The sequence below is a fragment of the Mastigoproctus giganteus genome, chromosome 8, assembly GCF_048544385.1.
Source record: "Mastigoproctus giganteus isolate SK-2022 chromosome 8, ASM4854438v1, whole genome shotgun sequence".
Lineage (NCBI taxonomy): Eukaryota > Metazoa > Arthropoda > Arachnida > Uropygi > Thelyphonidae > Mastigoproctus > Mastigoproctus giganteus.
The window spans coordinates 209,157,598-209,184,959 of NC_143582.1; the positions used below are offsets into that span (position 1 = coordinate 209,157,598).

The window sequence follows — 27,362 nt, forward strand, 5'->3', positions numbered from 1 at the left end:
GGTTGATAGCCTAAATAAGTTTAAGGCTCAGCTGGACAGGTATTTTGAACGAACAGAGGGGTGAAGTGGAAGTGGGGTTTTTTTTTTTTTTTGGCTGATGCTGCATAAGCTTGCTTTCTTGCATCAAATGCCTCTACTAATGCTAATGCTAATGCTAAATGCTAAAGTGGAGTATCCAGCAGTAATTAAGTTCCTGCAATTTGCAGGGCAAGAAAGCTCAGGAAATTGATGAAAAAATGAAAGCTGTGTATCAGGAGAATTGTCCATCCTATGACACTAAAAAATTGAAAACGGGAGTTCCAGTTCAGTCGTACAAGTGTCTTTGATGAGACACGAAAAGGAAGGCCATCAACATACACAGAGAATGAGACGGTCGCAAAGGTTGAGAAGCAAAGGTGACAGCATGACAATTCATTTAATCGCAAATGCAGTGGGAATTAGTTATGGGTCTGCCTACAGCATTTTACATGAGCATCTGCATGGGTCTAAGGTCTCTGCATGATGGGTTCCAAGATTGTTGATGCATTTGCAGAAGAAATGTCGAAGGCAATGTTCTCGCCAGCTGTTGGATTTGTGTAATGTGGATGTTGAGAACTTTTTTTGATCAGCTGGTAAATTCCCAGTGTACCAGTATGATACAAAGACTCAGGGAGTCTCTCAAGAAGTCATCAGCAAAATTGTCATGAGTGAAATTGTGGTTTCAGGAAAAAAGTGCAGATTTCTATGATCAAGGCATTAAACAAATGATCCATAGATGGGAGAAATGTGTTACTATACATGGAGAGTAAACAGAAAAGGATTAAAGTTCCTGTTAAGTTTCACCTTTCTGGGGCTATTATTTCTAGGTAAGGGTACAAACTTTTTGATACCCTCTCTAACAGTACAAGTTTGGGTTACACAGTCTGACTTCATAGGGGTAACTAAAATTGCAATATGGAGAGGGAGCAAAATTCTGGCCTCTGAAATATTAGCACATTTTACAATGAACATTAAATATTTAAATGTGTAGTTAGTATGATGATGTTGTTGTTGTTGTTATTTGGTTTTTAGGAGCATTAGCAACTAAGGCCATATTGCTCCGGGGATATGCAGTGGTCATTCCATGACATTTCTGCATCCTCCGTATTTGGTGGTGACGGGCTCAAACCCCGGTCTAATCAAGAAGCATGTGCTATGCACTGCTGCTCCTTCCCACCTCACTACGGAGGCGCCACAGTAGTTAGTATGAATCAGAACGGTAATGCTCAATACGTTCTACGGTGATATTAATATTTGTAAAATAATAAGAGGAGATTACCTCGATACAGTACGTAGAACACTTCCGTATGATACTCTCCAGAAATTAAAACGAAAAAATCGAAAACTTACATTAGAGTAAAAAATAAATAATTAAAAACCAATTTAACACAATTCAAATCAATTTAATACAATTAAAAATCAATTTAACGCAATCAATTAAAAATTAAAAAGAATCTAACAAAAATATTCAAAACGATTTTCCTTCCTAGAGATGACAACGCTTTTCGACCGTATGTTGTGAACACAGGAATGAAAATTACCGAATAGGGTTGAACCTGAAACTTAAATAGTGATTATTCGTCTTTGTGCATACGCGTAAAGGTTCACGCATCAGAGATCAAATATGGCCGCCGAACATTAACAAAATTCTCGTGTAATTTAATTTCTAAGGTTTCTGCAATTAATTGTCGTTTATAATTACGCTGAACATTACGTGTTTTGGCCTTGTTAAATAAAAAAAGTATGTTTTTCATTAATGGCATGAAAGGCCAATTCTGATGCTGCTGAAAGAGAAGTAAGAACTGAGGCTTCATGTTGATTTACACGAATATTCAGAGAAAATTACGTCGAAACTTGGTAAGACGAGTCGCAATCACCGCAAGAAAGGTTGTATACCAGGTCATTAATTTGTGTGGCGACCGCGGAAAGAACCAAGCGGTTGTCCAGTATAGTGTGTAATTTCTGTATTGCCATGGCCACAATTTTAAATTCGGTATCTTTAAAGAATCCATTAAGCTGTTTGTGCCACTGTTCAACATATGGGACAGAAATAAAGTATTTTTTTGATATTACTATTGTTGGTTGGTGTAGTATTTTGTATCATATCCTTAGCATGTACCCTAATTCAGTTTATTGTGGCAAGGGGATAATCCCTGTTTAAGAACCTGCTAGTTAATATTTGTATTTCTGAGCCCAAAGCAAATTCCGTCGTTGAATATTTATAGGCATTTAGAAATTGATTAAAGATAATTGATCTTTTGTAGGTGAATGGGTGATAGCTATTATAACTGTTAGTAATGACTGTATGACTGTTAGTAATCCTGGGTATAACCTCCATGCACAAGTCCATGGTGAGTGACCACCCAGGTGTGAACCAATGTAAGCAGGGGTCAAGGTGTGGCACCCACACCACATGGAGGAACGCCACCCCTCTATGTTACCAGGCAGTACTAGGTGGTAGATGACTCTCATCAACTGGTGCAATACCACCACTTTGGTTATTGGAGGCTTGAAGAGGTGGAACCCATGTTCCGTCTCTAGAGCTAAGTTCCGGTCAACCCTTCCCTATCTCTTCCATCATGCAGTATGATTGATGACTTTTGAGGTTATGATGAACATCGTGGTGAGATCCAATATTCCTTACATTTCGAGAGTACAGCTATAAAACGGTGTTCCTAGGCCGGCCGCTAGTCAGTACACCGCACCGAACCTATTGGTAACTCTCTAGGAGGCTTCCGGATCAGCTAGTGTATAATCTTGCTACCTCTATTTTGCCAGATAGTAACTGGAGGGAGTCCGAGTAGTGTGTATGCGGGGAGCACTGTCGAGGCCACATTATGTCAAGGAGCTGGGTATATTCTTACCATATTTAAGCTATATCCAAAAATTTCATTACTTCATACAGCATGTCCCACCCACTTTTTCTTACTATTGAATACACCATGAATTGTCAAACTAATAGAGCAAGCTTATCTGCGAAAAGATCTAAACCTTCCAAGCACTTCCTAATTCATTTCACAAATATACATGGTCTCAATTCTAATCTCAACAATGTCCATTTCCACTTGCAGTCTGCCAAACCTCATGTACTTTTTCTGACAGAATCTCAGTTATCGGTTGATTCAACTACTGTTCACCTCAGATGCCCAAATTATTCGCTGTATGACTCCTTTCGCCTCAAAGGTGGTACTTGTGCATATGCCTGTTCTGATATTCCCTGTCAGAGACTTGGCAATTTGAAATCTCCTTTCTTTGATCTTCTCTGGCTTAAAATCTCTCTACCTCACTGTATCAAATTCATCTGTTGTCTCTACCATTCTCCCAATTCCACTAATCACTTGGAGCTCTTTGACTTCCTCTCCTTGCAACTTGACTTTCTCCAGTCCAACTTTCCTAACAGTGAGGTAATTTTCCTTGGTGAGTGATTTTAATGTTCACAACTCCAGCTGGCTTCCGTTTTCTATTCACACCGACCCAGCTGGTCGAGATGCTGAGGCTTTTGCAATTACTAATGACCTTGCACAGATTGTTCATTTACCTACAAGAATACCGGACAATCCTAATCATACAGCCAATACGCTTGATCTTTTTCTCACAAACAACCCTTCTAAGTACACGGTCGAGGTGAGAGGTCCTTTAGGCACTTCAGATCACAACTTGGTGATTGTCTCTTCTCCAATGGAACCTTTATCTCATGGCTATTCCCAACTTCGTGTTGTTTGGCATTACAAGAATGCAAAATGGGATGACCTGCGAGACTTCTTTTCTTCTTTTCCTTGGTCGGATTACCATTTCGAAACTTTTGATGTCAACGTTTGCTCAGAACTTGTCAGTGAAATTATTCTTGCAGGAATGGAATCCTTTATCCCACACTGCACTTTAAAATCTCGTCCTTTATCTAAACCTTGGTTTTCCAATAAATGTGCTAAGGCTGTTCAAGAGAAGAATGTTGCATATCGTAATTGGCTTGTTTCTAATTCTCCAGTTTCATTTTCTGCCTACACCAAAGCTCGCAACAATTGTAAAGCAGTTATTAATCAGTCCAAACTAGAGTTTGAGCAGGCAAGAGTAGAAAACTTGCTTCTTGCCCTGATGGTAGCCGAGCATTCTGGTCTCTTGCCAAAGCTATTGGCCGCAACTTTTGCCCATCTCTGCTCCCACCACTGTCCAAACCAGATGGTTCTGTTGTCACTTCACCCATGGATAAAGCTGACCTGCTAGCATTCCATTTTTCTTCCAACTCATGTATTAATGATCTTGGTAAAACACCTCCCAACATTCCCAATGTGCTCCATTCAATGCCTCCTGTGGTTTTCCATCAAAAGGATGTCAGAAAGATTTTGACGAATCTTGATGCTAAGAAAGCTCCAGGTTCCAATGGTATTTCTCCACTTGTTTTCAAAACCTGTGCTCCCGAACTTACTCCTATTCTTTGCCGCCTTTTTTTCACTTTCTTATTCCAAAGGTGTTTTTCCTTCTGCTTGGAAATTTGCTCATATCCAGCCAGTTCCTAAAAAGGGTGACAAATCTCTCCCATCCAATTATCGTCCCATTGCAATTACTTCTATTCTTTCTAAAGTAATTGAGAAATCAATTAACTGCCAACTCTTAAACTACCTAGAAACCTTCCATCTGATCAATGATTGCCAGTATGGATTCCGTCAGTTTCGATCCACTGGTGATATTCTGGCTTATGTTACCCATTTATGGACTAATTCAATGGAAAGGTTCGGTGAAACACAAGTACTTGCTCTTGACATCTCAAAGGCTTTCAACTGTGTTTGGCATAAAGGTCTTCTAAACAAGCTTCCATCTTATGGTCTGCCAACTGTTTTTAGTAATTGGTTATCCAGTTTTCTCTCTGATCGCTCACTGAGGGTGATGGCTCTCTGTCTTCTAACTACTCCACTAATGCCGGTGTCCCCCAAGATTCAGTTTTTCCCCCACTATTTTCCTCTTGTATATTAATGACCTTCTTCCATCGACTGGAAATCCTAACCATAGTTTTGCCGATGAAAGCACATTACATTCTACTTTCCATTTTGAGAAACCTTGCCCTGCTCACTCAGCTTAAACTTCTCGAAAATCTGCTACGAATTCCTTAAATGCCGATCTTCAGGTAATCCTCCAATGGGACAAAGACAACTTAGTTGATTTCAACCCTTCTAAAACTCAGTCTTGTCTTATATCTCGCAAAAAGTATTCTTCTGCTCCTATGCTTATGTTTAGTGACACTCCGATTTCTAGGCAAAATGATATATCTCTTTTGGGGATTACCCTGACTCCTAATCTCTCTTGGCACAAGCACATTACAAATATTGCTTCTTCCGCATCTAAAAAACTTGGTTTTCTCTATCGCTCTTGCCATTACTTTTCTTCCAAACAGCTGCTCACTCTGTATAAATCGCAAATCCGCCCTACCATGGAATATTGTTCCCACATCTGGGGTGGTGCCCATAAAACCTCTCTCAGGCTTCTTGATTCCATTCAGAAGAGGGCAGTTAATGATTCATCTCTAACAGAGTCTCTCCACTCGCTCTCTCATAGATGTACTGTTTCTGCAGCATGCCTCTTCTACAGATACTTCCATAGGCACTGTTCTTCTGAATTGGCTTCTATTTCCCGGTCTTTTTTTCAAAACAGTCCGAACACATGCTGCCACCAGCCAACTTCCATTTACTGTCCAACTTCAAACTCACAGAACCAACTTTTCATCTTCCTCGTTTATTCGTTCAACTGCCGTTTACAGGAACAACCTTCCTTCATACGTATTTCCTGAAAATTACAGTCTACAGAAGTTCAAGTCCAATGTCAACAAATATCTTCTTATATACCTCTCGTGTTTGGGGTTTACATAAAAAAAAAAAAAAGTAATAAAAAACCAATGTAGAAGCATACCGGTGTTTGTAGGTTTTCGATAGATGCTAAATTGGATTTTATTCGAGTCCCGAGTAAGCGTGAAATTTAGAAAGTTTAATGACTTTGTATCCGTATCCTCCCTTTCCAATGTAAATTTGAGTCTAGAATGAATATTATTAAGTGAATGTAAAATGTCTTGGATAGTACTACTACTATGAGTAATAACTAGAACATCATCTAAATACCTCCGATAGTATGTAATAAGGGGTCAAAAAGGTGACAAATGTATATGCTCAATCGTTGAGAGATAGATCTCTGACATTAAGCCGCTCAAGCTCAAACCCATTAGCAATCCAAAAATGTTTGTACACCTTGTCTCGAAAGGTGATATAGTTGGCCTCAACTAACAGTTTAATTAAGTGAAAAATTTCCTTAATAGGTAGCTTCGTATAATTAATCAGTATTGAATTTTTATTTAGCATATTCCAAATAATATCTAATATGTATTCAACGTTTACATTCATATATAACGAGGTATCATCTAGTGAGAATAAATTGTCATTGTCGCCGAGTCTACAGTCTTTAAGATTATTAAATAATGTATCGTAGTTCTTAATCCCAAATTGTATTACCTGTCTAAAGGGTTTTATAATGCTATATACATGTGTGGCTAAAGATGATAATGACGAGTTCCTGTAGGAAACAATAGGTTGAATAGGAATTCCAGTCTTGTGTAATTTTACCTGACCGAAAAGTGCAGGAATATTGTATGTTCTGGCCTTCAATTCCTTTAACTGGGCCATAGTAGTGTAGTCGTTCTTTCGATACATGGTTAACGTTTAATTGTATTGATTGACCAAATTGATAAACAGTGCCAGGTCTACTTCAAGATAAGTGGAGGTATCTGAAACAACTGAATCTAACTTATTAATATAATCAGGTTTATCTAGTATTATCATTATATCTCCTTTATCTCCCCTCTGTATAATAATGTCCTTATTTCCCCGAAGTTCTCGTAAAGCTGAACTGTCATGTATATTTAATTTAGAAAGTTACGTTTCTTTTATGTTATTCACTACTTGGTTAATTTGTTGAATAAATAAATCTTTTTGTGGAACATTATGAAGTCCAAATTCAATATCAATTACGCATTGTGTTTTAGGTAGTTTTCGAGGTGGTAAATTATAATTTAGTCCTTTAAAAGTGAAATCTGGTTCTGCAATAGCGTACACGAGGAAAGATTTGTAACCTGTTGATATGTCAGTTCTTGAATACTGGGTGAGGGGGTGTTCGTGAACTTGCTGATGTATTCTGTGGTAGTACGTTGTGTGTCTGGGGGGGGGTGTCACCAACTCGTATGTATTTGGTTGCTAGTCCGCAACAATGTGTTAGAATTCACATGAATGTGTCTTGACCTATCCGATAATGTTTGCAATTTATTAACGTGTGTTTTTTTATTTCTGAGGTCTGTGCTTCCCGTCGCAAATCTATGGAGGTTTTCAATACAGACCAATCATTCGGATGTAGATAATTTTTTAATTTATCACAAAGCTTAATAACTTGGGAAAGGTATTTTTGTTTATTCGAATATCGAGATTTTAAGGCAAGCTTAACAATATTACGCGATGTGGTCAGTGTTAGTTGTTTTATGCCTGAAATTTTTTGATTTAAATTAACCCTGGCAAACTTCAGAACAATGTTGTTTTGAAGGCAATTAAATATATTAAATAAAAAAGTATCTTTTTTATTTAACACGATTTTTGTTTTGGCCTCGTTAAATAAAAAAGTATATTTTTTATTTAACGAGGCCAAAATACTTAATCATCATCATCATCATCAGCCATTTTCAATCCACTGCAGGATGAAGGCCTCTCCAGCAACTTTCCAGTTCCTTCTGTTTTGAGCACTGGCCATCCATTTACTACTCAAAAACTCATGAATTTCATCTATCCATCTCCGCCTTTGTCTTCCAGGTTTTCTTCTAGCCCCTCTTGGGTAGAATTCTGTTATTTTCTTAGTCCATCTGTCATCATGTCTTCGAGCTATGTGTCCTGCCCAAGACCATTTCAGTTCTTTAGTTTTGATAAGAATGTCCTTTACTTGAGTTTGCTGCCTAATCCATGTGTTTCTCTTCTTATCTAACAGTCTGATTCCCAATATAATTCGTTCCATTCTTCGCTGTGTAGTTCTTAGCTTCTCTTCCATTCTTTTGGTGAGTGCCCAAGTTTCACTTCCATAAGTCATGGTGGGGAGTATACATTGATTCATTATTTTACGTTTCAGACAAACTGGGATATTGCTCTTCAGTATGTGGCTATATTTCCTGAATGCTATCCATCCAAAATTTATTCTTCTCTTGACTTCCAGCCATTTATCATTATTACAGCTAATAACTTGTCCCAGATAAGTATATGACTCCACCTTTTCAATTACTGCTCCTTCAATCATTATTTCCCTTTCCGTGGCATACTTGTTCATCATTACTTTTGTTTTATCCATATTCATCTTTAGTCCAAAATCCTTACTAACTGTGCATAACTGATTAAGATTTTCCTCTAATTCTTTGGGATCGTGGCTTATGACCACAATGTCATTTGCAAATCGTAAATGGTTTAGGTACTCTCCGTTCACATTGACTCCTTTCTGCGACCAGTCTAATCTTCTGAAAGCTTCCTCAAGGGCAGCAGTAAACAGCTTCGGAGATATTGTGTCTCCTTGTCGAACTCCTTTCTCGATTTTAAATTTGCTACTGTCTTTGTCTAGTCTAATAAAGGATGTAGCACTCTCATATATTTTCTTCAAAATCATAATATATGGAGTATCTATGCCTTGTCTTTCCAGTGCCCGAAAGATTGCCTTATGCTGTATGGAGTCAAATGCCTTTTCATAATCCACAAATGCCAGGCATAATGGTGTTTTATATTCATTTGCTTTCTCCATTAGCTGTGATATTACGTGAAGGTGATCCATAGTTGAGAATCCTGTCCTAAAGCCAGCTTGCTCTTTCGGTTGATTCTCATCAAGTATTCTTTCTAATCTGTTAGTAATGACCCTTGTGAACAACTTGTAGATATGGGATAACAAGCTAATTGGTCTATAATTTCCAATTTCTGATTTATCTCCTTTCTTATGCAGCAAAACTATGACTGCATTATTCCACTGCTTAGGCATCACACCTTTTCTAATGCACTTTGTGAAGAGCCTTGCCAGTTTTTGTGTTATGTCTCTTCCTCCCAATTTTAACAACTCTACAGTAACTTCATCTTCCCCCGGGGCTTTCTCATTCTTCATTTTCTTCAATGCATGTTCTACCTCATCAGGAAGAATGTCGGGTATGTCATATGTGTTGCTACTTTGCAATCCATGTTCCCCACTGCTGGTATCATTCCCTCGCTCCTTATATAATTCTCTATAGTAGTCTTCTGCTATTTGAATTATGCCTTCTCTGCTGTTTATAAGTACACCATCGCTATTCTTCAGTTTCAGTATCATTTGTCTTTCTGTATTACTGCTCATGGCTGCTGATTTAAATCCTTTGTTTTCCCTTAATGCTTGTTCTACTTTTCTTGTGTTAAATCTTCTTATGTCCTCTCTGAGTCTCTTTCTAATGGCTTTGCATAACTCAGTATACTCAATTTTCTCCCTGTCAGTGTTTTTCTTGCTCTTCATTTGTCGTCTTTGGTTCATCATGACAAGTGTTTCTTGACTAATTTTTTCTTCTTTGGATTTCTGTTTCCCTATAGGTTTCTTGGGCTTTATCACTTTCAGAAAGTTGTAATATTCCTCATCGATATCTTGGTCCTGAGCAGTCTGCAGAAGCTCAAACTTGTTCTTAAGTTCCAGTACATACTGCTTTTTCTCCTCCTCTGTTATTTCAAAGACCTTTGTATTATTTACTCGAGTCAGTTTTTTCCTTTCCTTTCCTACATCTATATCAAGTGTACATCTTACCATTCTGTGATCACTTCCAACATTTACCTTATTCAGGACGGTAACATCATTCACAATATATCCCCCATAATAATAGTGTAGTGGGTTTTCTGCTCATCTAGAAGACTCTCAATTTCAGTGTACATTTCTTCAACCTCTTCATCATCATGGCTCGATGTTGGTGCATAAATCATTATAATCTTTAGCTTGTACCTCTTAGAAATCTTGAGTATTAGTCTTGACACCCTTGGTGATGTACTTTTGAATTCCAAAATGTTGTTTTTTAAATCTTTATGGACCAGAAACCCAACTCCACCTTCACTCCTTTCACTGTTTCCATTGGTGTACAGCAGATTTCCACTTGATAGACTTATAAGTGACTCATTTCTTCTTCTTGTTTCAGCCAAACCGATGATATTCCAATTCACATTTTCTAATTCCTTTTCCAGCTCTAATATCCTGTCTTCACCGATGAGTGATCGTACGTTATAACAGGCCAAGTTCAATTTCCGTGCATGGCAGCCTGGTCGTACCCAGAGATTCTTAGCACCCTCTGCTTCCACTCTGATCCTCTCGCTGCCGTAAGAGGGAGAGTGAAAGCTGCTGGGGACTGAGGGCCATTTGTATTGTTGTGCTCTCATTGCTGGAGGGTTTGGTCTTTTCCTCTTCACGCTGACCAGGCGTCTTGAAGAGAACCACTCTACACGTTCATTGCCACCTAAGTGACGTAACAGGGCTTACCATCGAGAAGGTGTGCATGAGTGGATTTTAGGGAGGCAGGCCAACCGGACTTCTCCTAAATCTTCTGTAATAGAGAGATATTGGATCCATCAGTGTTTTAGGCTGAGTGTCTGATAACACACAGGATACCTGTTCCCCTCTAAGCCCCCTTAGGTTGAACATTACTTAATGTTCAACCTAATTATACACGACTCTTAATTGCAGAAACTGTAGAAATGAAATTACACGAGAATTCTGTTAATGTTCGGTGGCCATATTTGATCTCCGATGCATGGACCTTTACGTGCATGTGCGAAGACAAATAATCACTATTTAAGTTTCAGGTTCAACTCTATTCAGTAATTTTCATTCCTGTGTTCACGACATACGGTCGAAAAGCATTGTCATCTCTAGGAAGGAAAATCGTTTTGAATATTTTTGTTAGATTCTTTTTAATTTTTAATTGCATTAAATTGATTTTTAATTGTATTAAATTAATTTGAATTGTGTTAAATTGGTTTTTAATTATTTATTTTTTACTCTAATGTAAGTTTTTGATTTTTTCGTTTTAATTTCTGGAGAGTATCATACGGAAGCGTTCTACGTACTTGTTATTTTACAAATATTAATATCAACTTAGAACGTATTGAGTATTACAGCTCTGATTCATACTATCTATTTCATTTTTTAAACTCTTATTGACTGTTTCATTCACTTCCTGTCGTTCCAGGTGTTACCTATCAATACACACAATTATGGGGGATTTTTTGAATGGCTTGGTGCAAAATTACATTAAATCAACACTAAGATACTCGGCCCAAAGTTGCCATATTTCTTTTCTAAAATATTGCCTTCAAAACAACATCGTTCCGAAGTTTGCCAGGGTTAATTTAAATCAAAAAAAAATTTCAGGTATAAAACAACTAACACTGGCCACATCGCATAATATTGTTAAGCTTGCCTTAAAATCTCGATATTCAAATAAACAAAAATACCTTTCCCAGGTCAGAAGCTTCGCGATAAATAAAAAAATTATCTACATCCGAACGATTGGTCTTTATTGAAGACCTCCATAGATTTGCGACGGGAAGCACAGACCTCAGAAATAAAAAATACACATTAATAAATTGCAAACATTATTGGATAGGTCAAGACATGTTCATGCGAATTCTAACACATTGTCGTGGGCTTGCAACAAAATACATATGAGTTGGGTGACAACCCCCCCAACAGACACACAACATACCACAGAATACATCAGCTAGTTCACAAACACCCCCCTCACCCAGTATTCAACGAACCGACATATCAACAGGTTACAAATCTTTCTTCGTGTACGCTATTGCAGGACCAGATTTCACTTTTATCCAAAGGACTAAATTATAATTTACCACCTCAAAAACTACCTAAAAAACAAATGCATAATTAATATTGAATTTGAACTACGTAATGTCCAACAACAAGATTTATTTATTCAACAAGTTAACCAAGTAGTGAATAACATAAAATAAATGTGACTTCCTAAATTGTAATACACATGACAGTTCAGCTTTACGAGAACTTCGGGGAAATAAGGACATTACTATACAGAGGGCAGATAAAGGAGATACAGTGGTAATACTAGATAAACATGATTATATTAATAAGTTAGATTCAGTTGTTTCAGATACCTCCACTTATCTTGAAGTAGACCCGGCACTGTTTATCAATTTGGTCAATCAATACAATAAAACGTTAACAATGTATCGAAAAAAACGACTACATTACTATGGCCCAGTTAAAGGAATAGAAGGCCAGAATATACAATATTCCTGCACTTTTCGGTCTGGTAAAATTACACAAGACTGGATTTCCTATTCGACCTATTGTTTCCTACAGGAACTCGGCATTATCATCTTTAGCCACATGTATATGGCATAAAAAAACCCTTTAGACAGGTAATACAATTTGGGATTAAGAACTACGATACATTATTTAATAATCTTAAAGACTGTAGACTTGGCGACAATGGCAATTTATTCTCACTAGATATTACCTCGTTATATACAAATGTAAATGTTGAATACACATTAGATATTATTTGGGATATGCTAAATAAAAACGCGACACCAATTAATTATATGAAGCTACCTATTAAGGAAATTTTTCACTTAATTAAACTGTTAGTTGAGGCCAACTATATCACCTTTCGAGAGAAGGTGAACAAACAAATTTTCGGATTGCTAATGGGTTTGAGCTTGAGCGGCTTAATGTCAGAGATCTATCTCTCAACGATTGAGCATATACATTTGACACCTTTTCGACCCCGTATCGCGTACTATGGGAGATATTTAGACGATGTTCTAGTTATTACTGATAGTAGTACTATCCAAGGCATTTTACATTCATTTAATAATATTCATTCTAGACTCAAATTTACATTGGAAAGGGAGGAAATGGATACAAAGTCATTAAACTTTCTAAATTTCACGCTTACTCGGGACTCGAATAAAATCCAATTTAGCATCTATCGAAAACCTACAAACACCAGTATGTTTCTACATTATAATAGCTATCACCCGTTCACCTACAAAAGATCGATTATCTTTAATCAATTTCTAAATGCCTATAAATATTCAATGACGGAATCTGCTTTGGGCTCAGAAATACAAATATTAACTAGCAGGTTCTTAATCAGGGGTTATCCCCTTGCCACAATAAACCGAATTAGGGTACAGGATAGGATACAAAATACTACACCAACCAACAATAGTAATATCAAAAAATACTTTATTTCTGTTCTATATATTGAACAGTGGCACAAACAACTTAATAGATTCTTTAAAGATACCGAATTTAAAATTGTAGCCAGGCCAATACGGAAATTACACACTATACTGAACTATCACTTGGTTCTTTCCGCGTTCGCCACACAAATTAATGATCTGGTATACAACCTTTCTTGCGGTGATTGCGACTCGTCTTACCAAGGTTCAACACGATTTTCTCTGAATATTTGTGTAAATCAACATGAAGCCTCAGTTCGTGCTTCTCGTTTAGCAGTGTCAGAATTAGCCTTTCATGCCATTAACGAAAAACAGACTTTTTAATTTAATGAGGCCAAAATACTTAACGTTCAACATAATTATACGCAACTATTAATTGCAGAAACCGTAGAAATTAAATTACACGAGAATTCTGTTAATGTTCGTTGGCCATATTTGATCTTCGATGGGTGGACCTTGACGCGCATGCGCAAAGACAAATAATCACTATTTAAGTTTCAGGTTCAACCCTATTCGGTAATTTTCATTCCTGTGATCACGACATATGGTCGAAAAGCGTTGTCAGCTTCAGAAGAAAAATCCTTTTGAATATTTTCGCTAGATTCTTTTTAATTGTATTAAATTGATTTGAATTGTGTTAAATTGGTTTTTAATTATTTATTTTTTACTCTAATGTAAGTTTTTGATTTTTTCGTTCTGGAGAGTATCACACGGAAGTGTTCTACGTACTATAGTGTAGTAATACATACATTTAAATGTGTAATAATACATTTAAAGAGGATTTCATTGGTCATAAATTTTATGTCACATTTTCTAAACTATTCCTCAAACAAAGATGAGCTTCAAATAATGGAATAGTAGGGAAGAGGAAGATTTGAACCCCCCCCCCCCCAGTTATTCCGCTGCTGATGTTCCATATTAAATATTCAGCTGTTCTGAGTGTGAAGATTACATTGCTTGTAGGAATGATGTCAACTCATTTAATTGAGATTATCTTAACCTCAACCACTTCTTGTTCTTTAAAGTTCATTTGACATTTCATCTTCTGAAATATTAAGAGGTCCCAATTCCCAAAACTATTTGGTGTACTGAGTAAGAAGTGAGAGTTAAGACTGCAAGCTGGTAATTATCCAAAACAGTTAATGTTCAGTAGCCACTTGGAGTGTTTTGGATTGGTAGTTTCAATGAATATTTCATCCATTTTGAGCTGATTTATAATCTTGGGGGAGGAGAAATCAACGACTGTTAGGAAGTTCTTGAATTCTAAAAAGGTGACAGCATGTCTATAAAAAGTTTTTTTATGGAATTCTTGATATCAGCTTTCTCTTGTTTGGCTGTTCCTTTAATGTTCTTTTTATCTTTTCTTCTTCTTATCTAGGTTGGAGCTGAAAGCCCAGAGGAACTAATGTCACTATTATTCAGAATTTGCTCCTTTTAAACCTGGAGGTGGCTTTCACCTCTCATAATTTCAACTCTGCCATGTGGAGGCAGAAGCAGAATGCAATTTGGTGACCATATGGTGGATAAAATTAGTTCGGTTAGCAACAATATATAAAAAAATAATAATAAAATATTAGGTAGCTTTACTTTTTGGGTGTTTACTTATTGATTTGAGAGTAAAACATAAATAACTAGATATCAAATAAAATTCTGTATCACAAGAAAATCACTGAAAATCATAGAGCCCCCACTTCCCAAAGACATTTTGAATCCCCCCCCAACACAGCTGATTATAAATAGATTTTTAGTGCTGCTGACTTCAGAATGCTCCTTAAAAGGTTTCACTAGTAGCAGAATATCTTTTCATAAAATATTTTTTATAGGAGTGAAAATGAAAACCTGAAAACTCCATGCACCTTCTGGCAAATTAATTAAGAAAATTTTCTTTCAGCTTTGTTTTTTTTGTTTTTAAGAGAAGGCATGAAAATGCTAATAACTTTTTCCAAAGTGCAACTTTTTGATAAGATCTTAAATCTTTATGAACAGGTTATTAACAATTTATTAACAATAAATTAACAATAATTAATCATTATACAATTAAACAGTCAGTCAAATATAAATGCAAGAGGTAAATACAAAGATTTGATAAGAATAACACAGGGTTACTTAAATAACAACAGTGACCATTATTTTTAATTGTTATATTTTTTACAGTTGACAATCCAAAATGTATAACTCGGAAGTTTAGCTCCAGAATGTCCAAATATGAATAAACTCCTTTTGATATCATCAGAAACAAAATTTTATGATATAAAGCCTATTACACTTTACACGGTGAAATAAGCTTTATATAATCAAATTTCTTTAAATTTCTTTATTTGATGTTTTTTATTCTTAGTTTGAAAACATGTTCAAATTTCATAATGATCTCTTGTAAGACAATTATGAAATCATTAAAAACAAAAGTTAAACCTTTAAAGACTTTTCTCATAATCGGCAGTTTTCTTCCAACTGTATTATTTAAAAAAAAAAAGGGAAAAATGTAAAAAGTAAAAACAATACTATAGTTTATATCTATGTACAGAGTCAAATAAAATAATTTTTCATTTTCTCATATATTATTGGTTTAAGTGAATAATAACGTCCAACTGTTTTTTTTTTTTTTTTTTTAATATATTTTAGAAAGAACTCAGATTTACCCTCTTTTCTTTTCCAGTAATGTCTTGAATGTAGAAATTAACTCCAGGAAAGATGTTGGAGTAACATAATTTTTGCGCTGCAACTGATTATAAAATTTTTCTGATAACTCCTCAGTGGTCACATGAAAAAGTTTACACATGAAAATACAACCATCTCGATCAGCTTCTGACATTTCTACATCTTCTAAATAGCGACTTGAAACTGCTTCCAAAGCATCTGATGGCCATGACTACAAGTAAAAATTAAACTTTTTTTTATAAATCTAGAACACAAACTATATATATGTACCACATATACAGGGTGTTTCAAAATTATATATACACACTTTAAAAATTTATATTTAATGAACAATATATACATTTTTTTGATACTTTGAAGACAAAAAACATTAACTTTTTTTTACAAAAATAAAACTTTAATTGTTCAAGATGCCCTCCATCAGCATTTCTTGTTGCTTGAATGTTTTCATTACTTCTTGATGCCCTTTTCCTGTTACATGCTAAGTTATTGATATTTTGAATGGTTCCATGCTCCTCAAATTTATCCCAAAAATGAGTAATTGTTAAACATGTGGGTGCTTTTGTTCCATATTGTGATTTCCAAGCATGCTGAACTTCATTGACATTTTCATATTTCCAATACCATTTTATAATTGTCTTTCTTTCTTCAAAACTTAATTGGATACTCTCCATCGTTTTAGACGTATCTATAAAATAAAACAAAAATTAAATTATTATAAAAAAATTATTTTTAAGCTACAAAATGAGTATAAGAAAATTAACTGGTGCATACTCTTCATTAAATATAAATTTTTAAAAGTTTGTATACATAATTTTGAAACAACCTGTATATAAAAGCATATGTTACTACTGTTAGCTGTACAAAGACATTGCATCTGATTGCCTCATCTTTAGCTATACATTAACATGCACACTATCTATTTGGAACATCTGGTAGTTATTTATAAGTATTTCTAATCAAAGTACTCCTATATGCTGTTTGCTTTAGTTGTTCTCATTTGCTTTTACACAAAAGAAACTAAGACTATGAAATGTCTGTGTATCATGTCTGTCTGTATTCTATGGTCAGTTTGTTATTTTTCTTAACGATAAACTAGAGTTTCAGGTAGACTGACTTTGGTATCATGGTGACACTTATATAGGCATTAAGAAACAAATATAAAGTTAAGAATTTATTTGCAGGGAGTAATTTCCTATACTTTCCAACACAGGAAATGAAAACAACACCTGTTTTTAAATTTCTATTTCTTTAACAAAACAAGAAATCTTCGACATGTGGCTTTTTTTTTTTTTTTTTTTTTTTTTTTTTTTTGTTACAGAGATCTGTGACAAAAAAGTTTTGGTTTGGTTTACGTTTTTTTTTTGGTGGATCAGCAACTGAGGCTATATAAAATATAACAGTTAAGAATTCAGTGACCTAATGAAATTAGGTCACTATGTCCAAATGTATAACAATAAGCATATGTAAAAGGGTATAAAAAAGTGACTTTTAAATACAACTAAAAAGGTTTAATGATTTTAAATAACTAAAAATGGCTGCCCACCGTCATTGTTGGATAAAATCTGACTGAGAGTATAAGGCTCAGTCAAATCACTAAAAGTGGTAAAATATAAAAGATGTTGGTGTCTATATCATGGACACTGGGATATTGAACCATTAAAAATGTGTCACAATTCTCACACATATGGGAGTCATCTGCTCTCAACAGGAATGCATGAGCAAGATCATTGTATCCTATGCAGTGGCGAGCTAGAAAAACTTCCTCTCTGCAGTTCCTGCACAGACTTGACTGCCATTCTTGGATTACAGGCTTTATCTGATATAGCTTGTTTATAACCTGCCCATGCAAATATTGTTGCCGCTGGGAGAGTAATCTCTTGCGTATTATTTGCCCATAGTTTGTATAGGGCACTAACAGGTTATGGTTGTTCTCGGCTTGCGGTGACCTGGCTGTGGCATCAGCCAGTTTGTTACCCTTGATCCCAATATGGCTAGGAACCCGGCAGAAATGAATGTTGAAAAGAGAGTTGTAAAGGAAGTGCAGCATCTGCTGAACCTGGGTCAGCTAAGAATGAGGATTATATCTCATTCCTAATAAAGCCTGTAGTATACTTAATACGTCTGTGTACACCATATATCATTGGTAATTGTATATTTTAATGTGGCCTAAAGCTAATTCTATAGCTTACAACTCTGTGGAATATATGCTGCATGCGTCAGGAATCTTCTCAGATATAGTGATATCTGGGACCCAAAAGATGATTCTTACTTCAAGCCATCAGTGAAGACAGGCAGAAAGTCAGAGTATTCAGCTCAGTGGGCAGCATAGAGTTATTCATAGGTAGAATTAGGAGTGGCAGCCTTTCTCCCATTATCAATGGAGAAGTTACATGATGGTATTTGGGCATGCCAAGGTGGTGGGGTGGTGATTGCCTTGATGACTCAGCCACACTATCTACAGTCATGTTCAATTCTCTTAGGAAAATCTTGGATACAGATACCAAAGGGGCAGTTGGCAGTCTTATGGCTGTTATAGAGGTTTACCCGATGTGGCTCAAAAACAGATGCCCATGTGGGGGTTGTCTGGCAGGGACTTAGTTTAAAGGCATACTCTATACTTTAATGACAACTACTTTCATCAAAGAAACAAGGATGGTGGATGGTTTGGTTGCTTCAACATACAGGCTCTGGACAGGAGATGTTCAGAATGCTCCAGTAGCAATGCGGATGGCCTGATGGTGGACTGGGTAAAGCTATTCCAGTAAGCTGTTTCTGGGAGATGCATACACCCAGGACCTATAATTTAGTTTAAAACAAACAAGTGCATGATAAGTTTGAGGTAATGTACAACAATCTGCACCCCACTTGTTGGAAGATATAGCCCATAACATGTAAAGGTTCTTTGTGTAACTTGGTTGAAGTTGATGGATGTAATGTGAGAATGTCAAATTTTTACTGATTATAAGGCTGGAGAATTTTGTTTTAGATGCTACTGGGATTACATTTTGTCCGAGTGTTACTTCTGGTTTGGGGTGAAGATTGCACTTTCGACAAAAGGGGACACAGATGGTCCTCTGGGATGAAAACTTGAACCCATTTACCATTGTTCAAGAATTGATATGGTCAATGGCTTGCTGCAATTACCATTTGATAACCCTCATACTGCATTAGCATTGTGCATTAGCAAAGGTACATGATGCAAGAAAGCAAGCTTACATAGCATTAGACAAAAAAAAAAAAAAAAAAAACTTATTCCACCCATCCACTTGCTCCAAATGTTTGTCAAGTTCTGCCTTGAGTCTACTTAAGCTATCAACTTCTATAACAAAATATGGAAGTTTGTTCCAGCAATCAACCACCCGCTGGCTAAAGGCAAACTTATGCACATCTATCCTACAACCGTCTTTCCTCAATTTAAATTTATGCCCTCTCAGGCAATTATTCTGAGCAAGAGGAAGAATCCCATCAGCATTGAGCATGCTCAAACCATTCAAGGCTTTATACATCTCTATCAGATCACCTCGCTGGTGCCTAGTCTCAAGACACTGTAATTTGCAAAACTTAAGCCTTTCTTTGTAAGAGCACCCCTTTGTTCCATTCATTAATCTTGTTGCCCTTCTATGCACTTGTTCCAGCAGCTCTACATCCTTCTTGAAATGAGGCCTCCAGACCTGTATACAGTACTCTAGGTGTGGCCTGACCATTGCCTTATACAAGGGAATAATCACCTCCTAATCCCTGGTAGGAAACTTCCTATATATCATTGACAATACACCATGAGCTACTCTTGCAGCCCATCTGCACTGCTCAGAGAAATTCATATCTGCCTGCACAACCACCCCCAGGTCCCTTTCATTCTCTACCACTGTCAGTGTAGTACCACAGAGTAGATACGTTGCTCTGGGGTTGCTGTTTCCCATGTGTAGTACTTTATATTTGTCAATGTTAAACTTCATTTGCCACCTCTCAGCCCATCTGCTCAACCTTTCCAGATCCTGTTGCAGCAGCATAGTGTCAGTAGTGTCCTTGACAACCCTGCCTACCTTTGTATCGTCTGCAAACTTCGACATTAAGCTTGATATACCATCATCAATATCATTTATAAATACAGAAAACAATAATGGACCCAACACTGAGCCCTGAGGGACTCCAGTAATAACATCAGTCCCACGACAAGCAGTGTCCATTGATTACCACTCTCTGTCCTCTCCCCGTCAGCCACGCCTTTATCCACAGCAGCAATTTGCCTCCAATGCCACACTGCTCCAATTTGTGCAGCAGTATTCCATGTGCAACAGTATCAAACGCCTTTCTAAGATCCAAGTATATAATATCAAAGTTATTCCCTGCATCCAGTTCCTTTGTGACTGTATCATAGTATCCAATCAAATTGGTCATGCAAGACTTCCCCTTAACAAAACCATGCTGTGTCCGAGCTATAACTGAAGTCTTGTCTAAATGATCCTGCAGTGTTTCTTTAACTAGTGCCTCCATTAATTTTCCTGGAACAGAAGTTAAAATCACAGGTCTATAATTACTTGTGTCAGTCTTTGATCCTCCTTTGTGAATTGGGGTCACATTTGCACATCTCCAGTCTGTGGGTACCTCGCCTGAGTCCAAGGAAGCTCTCATAATTATGGCTAAGGGTTTGCTTACTTCCTCTGCTGCCTCCTTTAATATAACTGGATAGATCCCATCCACCCAGGGTGCCTTTCTTGTGTTTATCTTCAACAATTTCTCCTCCACTTTACTCTCAGTTATTACAAGATTCTCTAGCTTACTGCTAGAGTTGAATACACCTCTGGCTTTCCCCTCGCTAAATAACTCCTCATGTGTGAACGTCGATGCAAATATTCATTTAGTTTGTTAGCTACCTGAGCAGGATCATCAACAGTTGACCCATCGATATCAAGTGGACCAATCGGATTCATCCCCTTCCTTCTAGAGTTTACCTAAGTAAAGAACTCTTTGCTGTTTTTCTTTGCCTCCCTTGCCAAAGATTTCTCGTAATATGCCTTCGCCTGCCTAACCTCCTTGGTAACTTGGTTACAGATCAACTTGTATATATCATAGGCTTCTGTGCCATGTGTTAATTTGTATGTATTTCATGCATGTTTCTTCTCTGCCATATGCCTCATTAGTTCATCTGACATCCATTTAGGCTTAAACCTTGAACAATATTTCTTAGTTGGTATGTAAAGCCTAGTAGTTTCCAAGATAAGTTCTTTGAATGCCTCCCATTTTGCATTTGCTGTTGGTAACATCATCAGTTGGTCCCACTGTATAGAATTTAAATACTGTCTCAGTCCATCGTAGTCGCCTTTACGAAAGCAATAACCCTTCCCTTTACCCCTAATGGTAGTTACCTCTTTGAGTAAATCCCACTTCAGCACACTGTGATCACTGCCACCTAGTGGTCCATTTATATGCAGATTCTTAATGCATGAAGAATCACTACTGATAATCAAATCAAGAGTATTCCTCCCTCTAGTTGCCTCCTGAACATGCTGATGTAGAAAACAATCATCCAATAAATCCACAAAAGCCTTCCTAGTGTGTGAGTGACCAGCCCCCAAATTCCAGTCAATATCTGGGAAATTAAAATCTCCCATTATAAGACTCTCTGAGTTACTGGCCCACTATTTCCCTGTACAGTTTCTTATTAGAGACCAGATATTTCTTATAAGAGACCAGAATGCTCAGCTACCATTAGGGCAGGAAGTAAGTTTTCTACTCTTAGCCTGTTCAAACTCTAGTTTGGACTGATTAATAACTGCTTTACAATTGTTGCAAGCTTTGGTGTAGCCAGAAAATGAAATTGAAGAATTAGAAACAAGCCAATTACGACATGCTACATTCTTCTCTTGAACAGCCTTAGCACATTTATTGGAAAATGAAGGTTTAGATAAAGGACAAGATTGTAAAGTGGAGTGTGGGATAAAGGATTCCATTCCTGCAAGAATGATTTCACTGACAAGATCTGAGCAAACGTTGACATCAGAAGTTTTGAAACAGTAATCCGACCAAGGAAAAGAAGAAAAGAAGTCTCGCAGGTCATCCCATTTTGCATTCTTGTAATGACAAACAACACGAAGTTGGGAATAGCCATGAGATAAAGGTTCCATTGGAGAAGAGACAATCACCAAGTTGTGATCTGAAGTGCCTAAAGGACCTCTCACCTCGACCGTGTACTTAGAAGGGTTGTTTGTGAGAAAAAGATCAAGCGTATTGCCTGTATGATTAGGATTGTCCGGTATTCTTGTAGGTAAATGAACAATCTGTGCAAGGTCATTAGTAACTGCAAAAGCCTCAGCATCTCGACCAGCTGGGTCGGTGTGAATAGAAAACGGAAGCCAGCTGGAGTTGTGAACATTAAAATCACTCACCAAGGAAAATTACCTCACTGTTAGGAAAGTTGGACTGGAGAAAGTCAAGTTGCAAAGAGAGGAAGTCAAAGAGCTCCAAGTGATTAGTGGAGTTGGGAGAACGGTAGAGACAACAGATGAATTTGACACAATGAGGTAGAGAGATTTTAAGCCAGAGAAGATCAAAGAGACGAGATTCCAAATTGCTAAGTCCCTGACATGGAATATCAGAATGGACATATGCACAAGTACCACCTTTGAGGTGAAAGGAATCATACAACGAATAATTTGGGCATCTGAGATGAGCAGTAGTTGAATCAACCAATAACTGAGATTCTGTCAGAAAAAGTACATGGGGTTTGGCAGATTGCAAGTGGAAATGGACATCGTTGAGATTAGAGTTGAGACCACGTATATTTGTGAAATGAATTAGGAAGTGCTTGGGAGGTTTAGATCTTTTCGCAGATAAGCTTGCTCTATTAGTTTGACAATTCATGGTGTAATCAATAGTAATAAAAAGTGGGTGGGACATGCTGTATGAAGTGATGAAATTTTTGGATATGGCGTGCACATGGTAAGAATATACCCAGCTCCTTGACATAATGTGGCCTCGACAATGCTCCCCGCATACACACTACTCGGACTCCCTCCAGTCATTACCTGGCAGAGTAGAGGTAGCAAGATTATATACTAGCTGATCCGGAAGCCTCCTAGAGAGTTACCAATAGGTTCGGTCCGGTGTACTAACTAGTGGCCAGCCTGCGAACACCGTTTTAGTGCTGTACCCTCGAAATGTAAAGAATATTGAATCTCGCCACGATGTTCATCATAACCTCAAAAGTCATCAATCATACTGCATGATGGAAGAGGTGGGGAAGGGTTGACCGGAACTTAGCTCTAGAGACTAAACATAGGTTCCACCACTTCAAGCCTCCAATAAGTAAAGTGGTAGTATTGCACCGGTTGATGAGAGTCATCTACCACCTAGTACTGCCTGATAACACAGAGGGGTGGCGATCCTCCCCTGCATACGTTGGTTCACACCTGGGTGGTCATCCACCATGTACTTGTGCATGGAGGTTATACCCAGGATTACTAACAGTCCCACCATTGTGAAGGTGCAAGCAGAGGATTTGGCTGTTACGAACTGTCCGGACTTTGCCGAAATTGGGTCCACTTCACTTGAGTGTCACCCGAATATCAGTTCCATCAGCGTTTTAGACTCCCAGGTAGCAAGTACAGCTAGTCTGGAATATCTGAGAGAATGTCTGTGACAACCTCAAGGACCTGTAAGGTGGAATGTACGGTGGAATATCCCTAAATGTTTATGCAGCACTCGCGAATATGATTGAATTTGATTGAAGCAAAAAAGAACTGTTCGACAAACATACAAATAGAATTATTTATTCAATTATTTTATCTCAAGTGCAGAAAAAATTACAAAATTACAAAAATTTCAAAATTATAAAATTACAAAAAGAGAGAGGAGACAGGCATAATGTCAGCAAGTTTTCCCTTTCGAGCATCACTGCCAGAATTAACTCTCCAGCTGATAAGCAAGCCGCTACGGAAGTTGAGGGCTGTGGAAATTTAGAAGTTTTTCCCAATACATCACAAAATTTCTCTGCAGCTTCAGAATCAGCACTAGTGACTTCACTGCATACTTTAATGTTTTGGAAACCAGTGCGATGCTTGAACCTATTAAACCACCCATTGCTTGCCACGAATTTGATTTGAGGTTCGCTGTACCTATCCTTACTATATTTATAAATACTTCTTGCTTTTGCCCGAATGGCCATTGGACTCTGGGTACTTGCTTCTGAATGTGATTTTCCATCTTCGATATAGCACCTGAACGCTGTTTTGTGATCACAGTTGATCTTAAATGCATTGATCCTTTAACATGTTCTTTTATACGTGCACTGTCCCTTAAAAGAGTATTCACCGTTGAAGCAGCGAGACCTAATTCTGTGCAACAGGTGACAAACTTTGTACTTCTTAATTAATCATCTTCATTTCTAAATCAATTTTGTTTCGTTTCCTAGCACTGTAAGCACTTGCACTTTCTGTTGGTCCCTTTCCCTTCACCATTGTAATAAGTAAATAGGAATGAAGAGAAGATTCTTAAAATTTATTTATGTTAGCATTAGTATTAGTAACGGCCGCATGGTGCAAGAAAGCCTATGGCTCATGCTGCGCCAGCCAAAAAAAAATATAAAATAATAAATTTTAAAAAAATAAATAAATAAAAATTTTTTTTTAAAAATCGGAACAAAATAATGATAAAAACAACAAAATAAATAAATAAATAAAAAATAAAATAAATAACTAAATAATAATAATTAATAAAAAAAAATAATAAAGGAAATTAAACCTATCATCCTATGCACTTCCCTTACCCGAAAGTACTATCCATATGACCTTTGAATTTCCCCAAACTGTCGGCCTCTATCACCCATGAAGGCAACTTATTCCAGTAATTTATAACTCGCTGGCTAAAATAAAATTTCCTACAGTCCAATCTAAACATTTCCCCCCGTAACTTGAATTTATGTCCCCTAGTTCTAGCATCATTTATAATCTTAAAAATTTTGTCCTCATTCATTTTACTGATGCCTCTCAGAGCCTTAAACACCTCAATCAAATCTCCTCTAAGGTGTCTAGTTTACAAACTCTGCAACCCACATATTCGAAGTCTTTCTTCACAAGGACACCCTTTTGCCGATCTCACCAGGCGAGTTACCCTTCTTTGCACCCTTTCAAGAAGCTCAATGTCTTTCTTTAGGTGCGGTCTCCATACTTCAACAAAGTATTCCAAGTGTGGTCTAACATAAGCCTTATATAATGGGATTATCACTTCCCTATCTCTACTTGCAAAAGTTTGATAGTTCATCGATAGGACACCATTGGCCTTCCTTGCAACCTGTTTACAATGCTCAGAGAATTTCGTGTCTGACCGTATTGTAACACCCAAGTCCCTTTCCTCCAGTACTGAGTTTAGTTGAACTCCACCAAGTGAATAAGTTTTTTTGGGATTACTGTTTCCCAGGTGTAATACCTTACACTTTGTTGGATTAAAGCACAGCTGGCATTTTTCTGACCATTCCTGAAGTCTATCTAGGTCTCTCTGAAGAAGCTCAGCTTGACAGTGATCATTAACTACTCTACCAATTTTAACATCATCTGCAAATTTAGACATCATGCCCTCTATCCCTTCATCAATGTCGTTTATGAAAATGAAAAACAACAGTGGTCCTAATACTGATCCTTGGGGAACCCCACTTCTTACATCAACCCAATCTGAGGAATAGCCATTTATCACAACCCTCTGCCTCCTGCCCTGAAGCCATCCTTCTATCCATCTAAGGATTTTCCCAGTGATTCCAACCTGTTCCAGCTTATAAAGCAACCGCTCATGTGGGACTGAGTCAAAAGCTTTGCTGAAATCTAAATAAACAATGTCGAAGTTATTCCCTAAATAAAGCTCGTGAGTGACCGACCCTTTCGAAATAGCGAACCAGATTTGTTAAACATGATTTTCCGTTTACAAAACCATGCTGAGTATCCTTTGGACTAATGTTATTAGTGGAGTTCCTCAGGGTTCAGTGTTGGGTCCATTGTTGTTTTCTGTATTTATAAATGATATAGATGATGGTATATCAATACTGTGACTTTAGTGTTTTGCACCAACCTTGCGTAGAAGTAGAAATAAAAACACCAGGGAAACTAAACTTTTGATAACTGTATTTAAAATAACCCGCATCTACAATAAATTTAACTTTACAATAAACTCTACATATAAATATTAAAATCTGCTACATTACAATCAAAAATGTATAAATATACAGATTAAAACGATAAAAACCGTAGCTTTCAAAGGCTCAGCCTTCTTCTTCAGCGGTAACTCTTGCTATGCAGTACAACTTTAAATATCAGCAGGCCAACGGTACTCCTCACGTGTTTCCATTCTCGTGTGCCTCGTTCTCTCGCGTTGTGGAACTGGAAGTGGCCCGAGTGGAAGCCACACGGAATCGTTCATCTCTTCTGAGGATAGTGGTCTCAAAGATGGGATGAATCCGCGTACCTCTATCCCTATTTATGTTAATTGTAGAACAAATCCGCAAACTCTCGAGCCACTTACGGTCCCAAAACTTACGCGCCCGATCGGTGATGATAGCATCGTCCGGGGAGATCTGGTGCTGTTTCTCCCAAAAATGCTCGGCCACGGCGGACTTGCCATATTCCGCATTTCTTATTGCCTTAGCGTGTTCCCCCAGACGATCTTTGAGACGGCGTTTTGTTTCCCCTACATAACACTCCCCACAATCCGGGCATCTAATGCTATATACGACCCCACTAGTGTTCTCTTTTTTAATGGGGTCTTTAACCTGAGACACGATAGTGCGCAGCCTCCGTCCCGGAAGCTGCACACAACGCGTCTGGTACTTTCTTAGTATTCTAGCCATATGATCAGTTAAACCCGGATAGTAGGGAATGTATGCAGTGGCTATCGGTGTAAATGGCTCGCCTCTCCTCTGATTTCCTTTAACATATTTCTCTATAATCCTCCGGGGGTAACCACATTTTGCAAGATCCGTTGCGACCCGTTCATACTCTAATTTTCTATCATCGGAGGCACTGCAATGTGATTTTGCTCTTTCAACTAAAGCTCTTACCACACTGTTCCTATGATGGTTGGTTTGGGCTGAGCTGTAATGCGAATACTGCCCTTTACACATGGACTTCCTATACACCCTAGTCCTCAGCTGTCGACCTTCTCTACAGACCAACACATCCAGGAACGGCAAGACTCCTCCTTCTTCCACCTCCGATGTAAATTGTATGAATGGGGAGAAGCCATTTAAGCTGTTCAACACTTGATCCTCACTCCCCTTTCGAATGATTGAAAACGTATCATCCACATACCTTTTCCAGGGGCGCATAGGGAGAACACTAGCATTAAATATTCTGGCCTCGAGCTCCTCCATAGCTAAATTAGCAATAATAGCGCTGATGGGGGAGCCCATGGCTGCACCATTAACCT

At 37.5% G+C, this 27,362-nt stretch overlaps 1 protein-coding gene across 1 annotated transcript in view; it reads right to left on the reverse strand.

Annotated features, from left to right (window-relative positions):
- The window catches only part of Dhc36C (Dynein heavy chain at 36C), a 592,122-nt gene that overhangs the window by 270,094 nt on the left and 294,666 nt on the right, over window positions 1–27,362 (reverse strand). Inside the window, exon 33 of the mRNA XM_090380456.1 lies at window positions 15,932–16,161. Within this exon, the coding sequence (XP_090236582.1) occupies window positions 15,932–16,161 (230 nt within the window). The remainder of the gene's footprint in view (window positions 1–15,931; window positions 16,162–27,362) is intronic.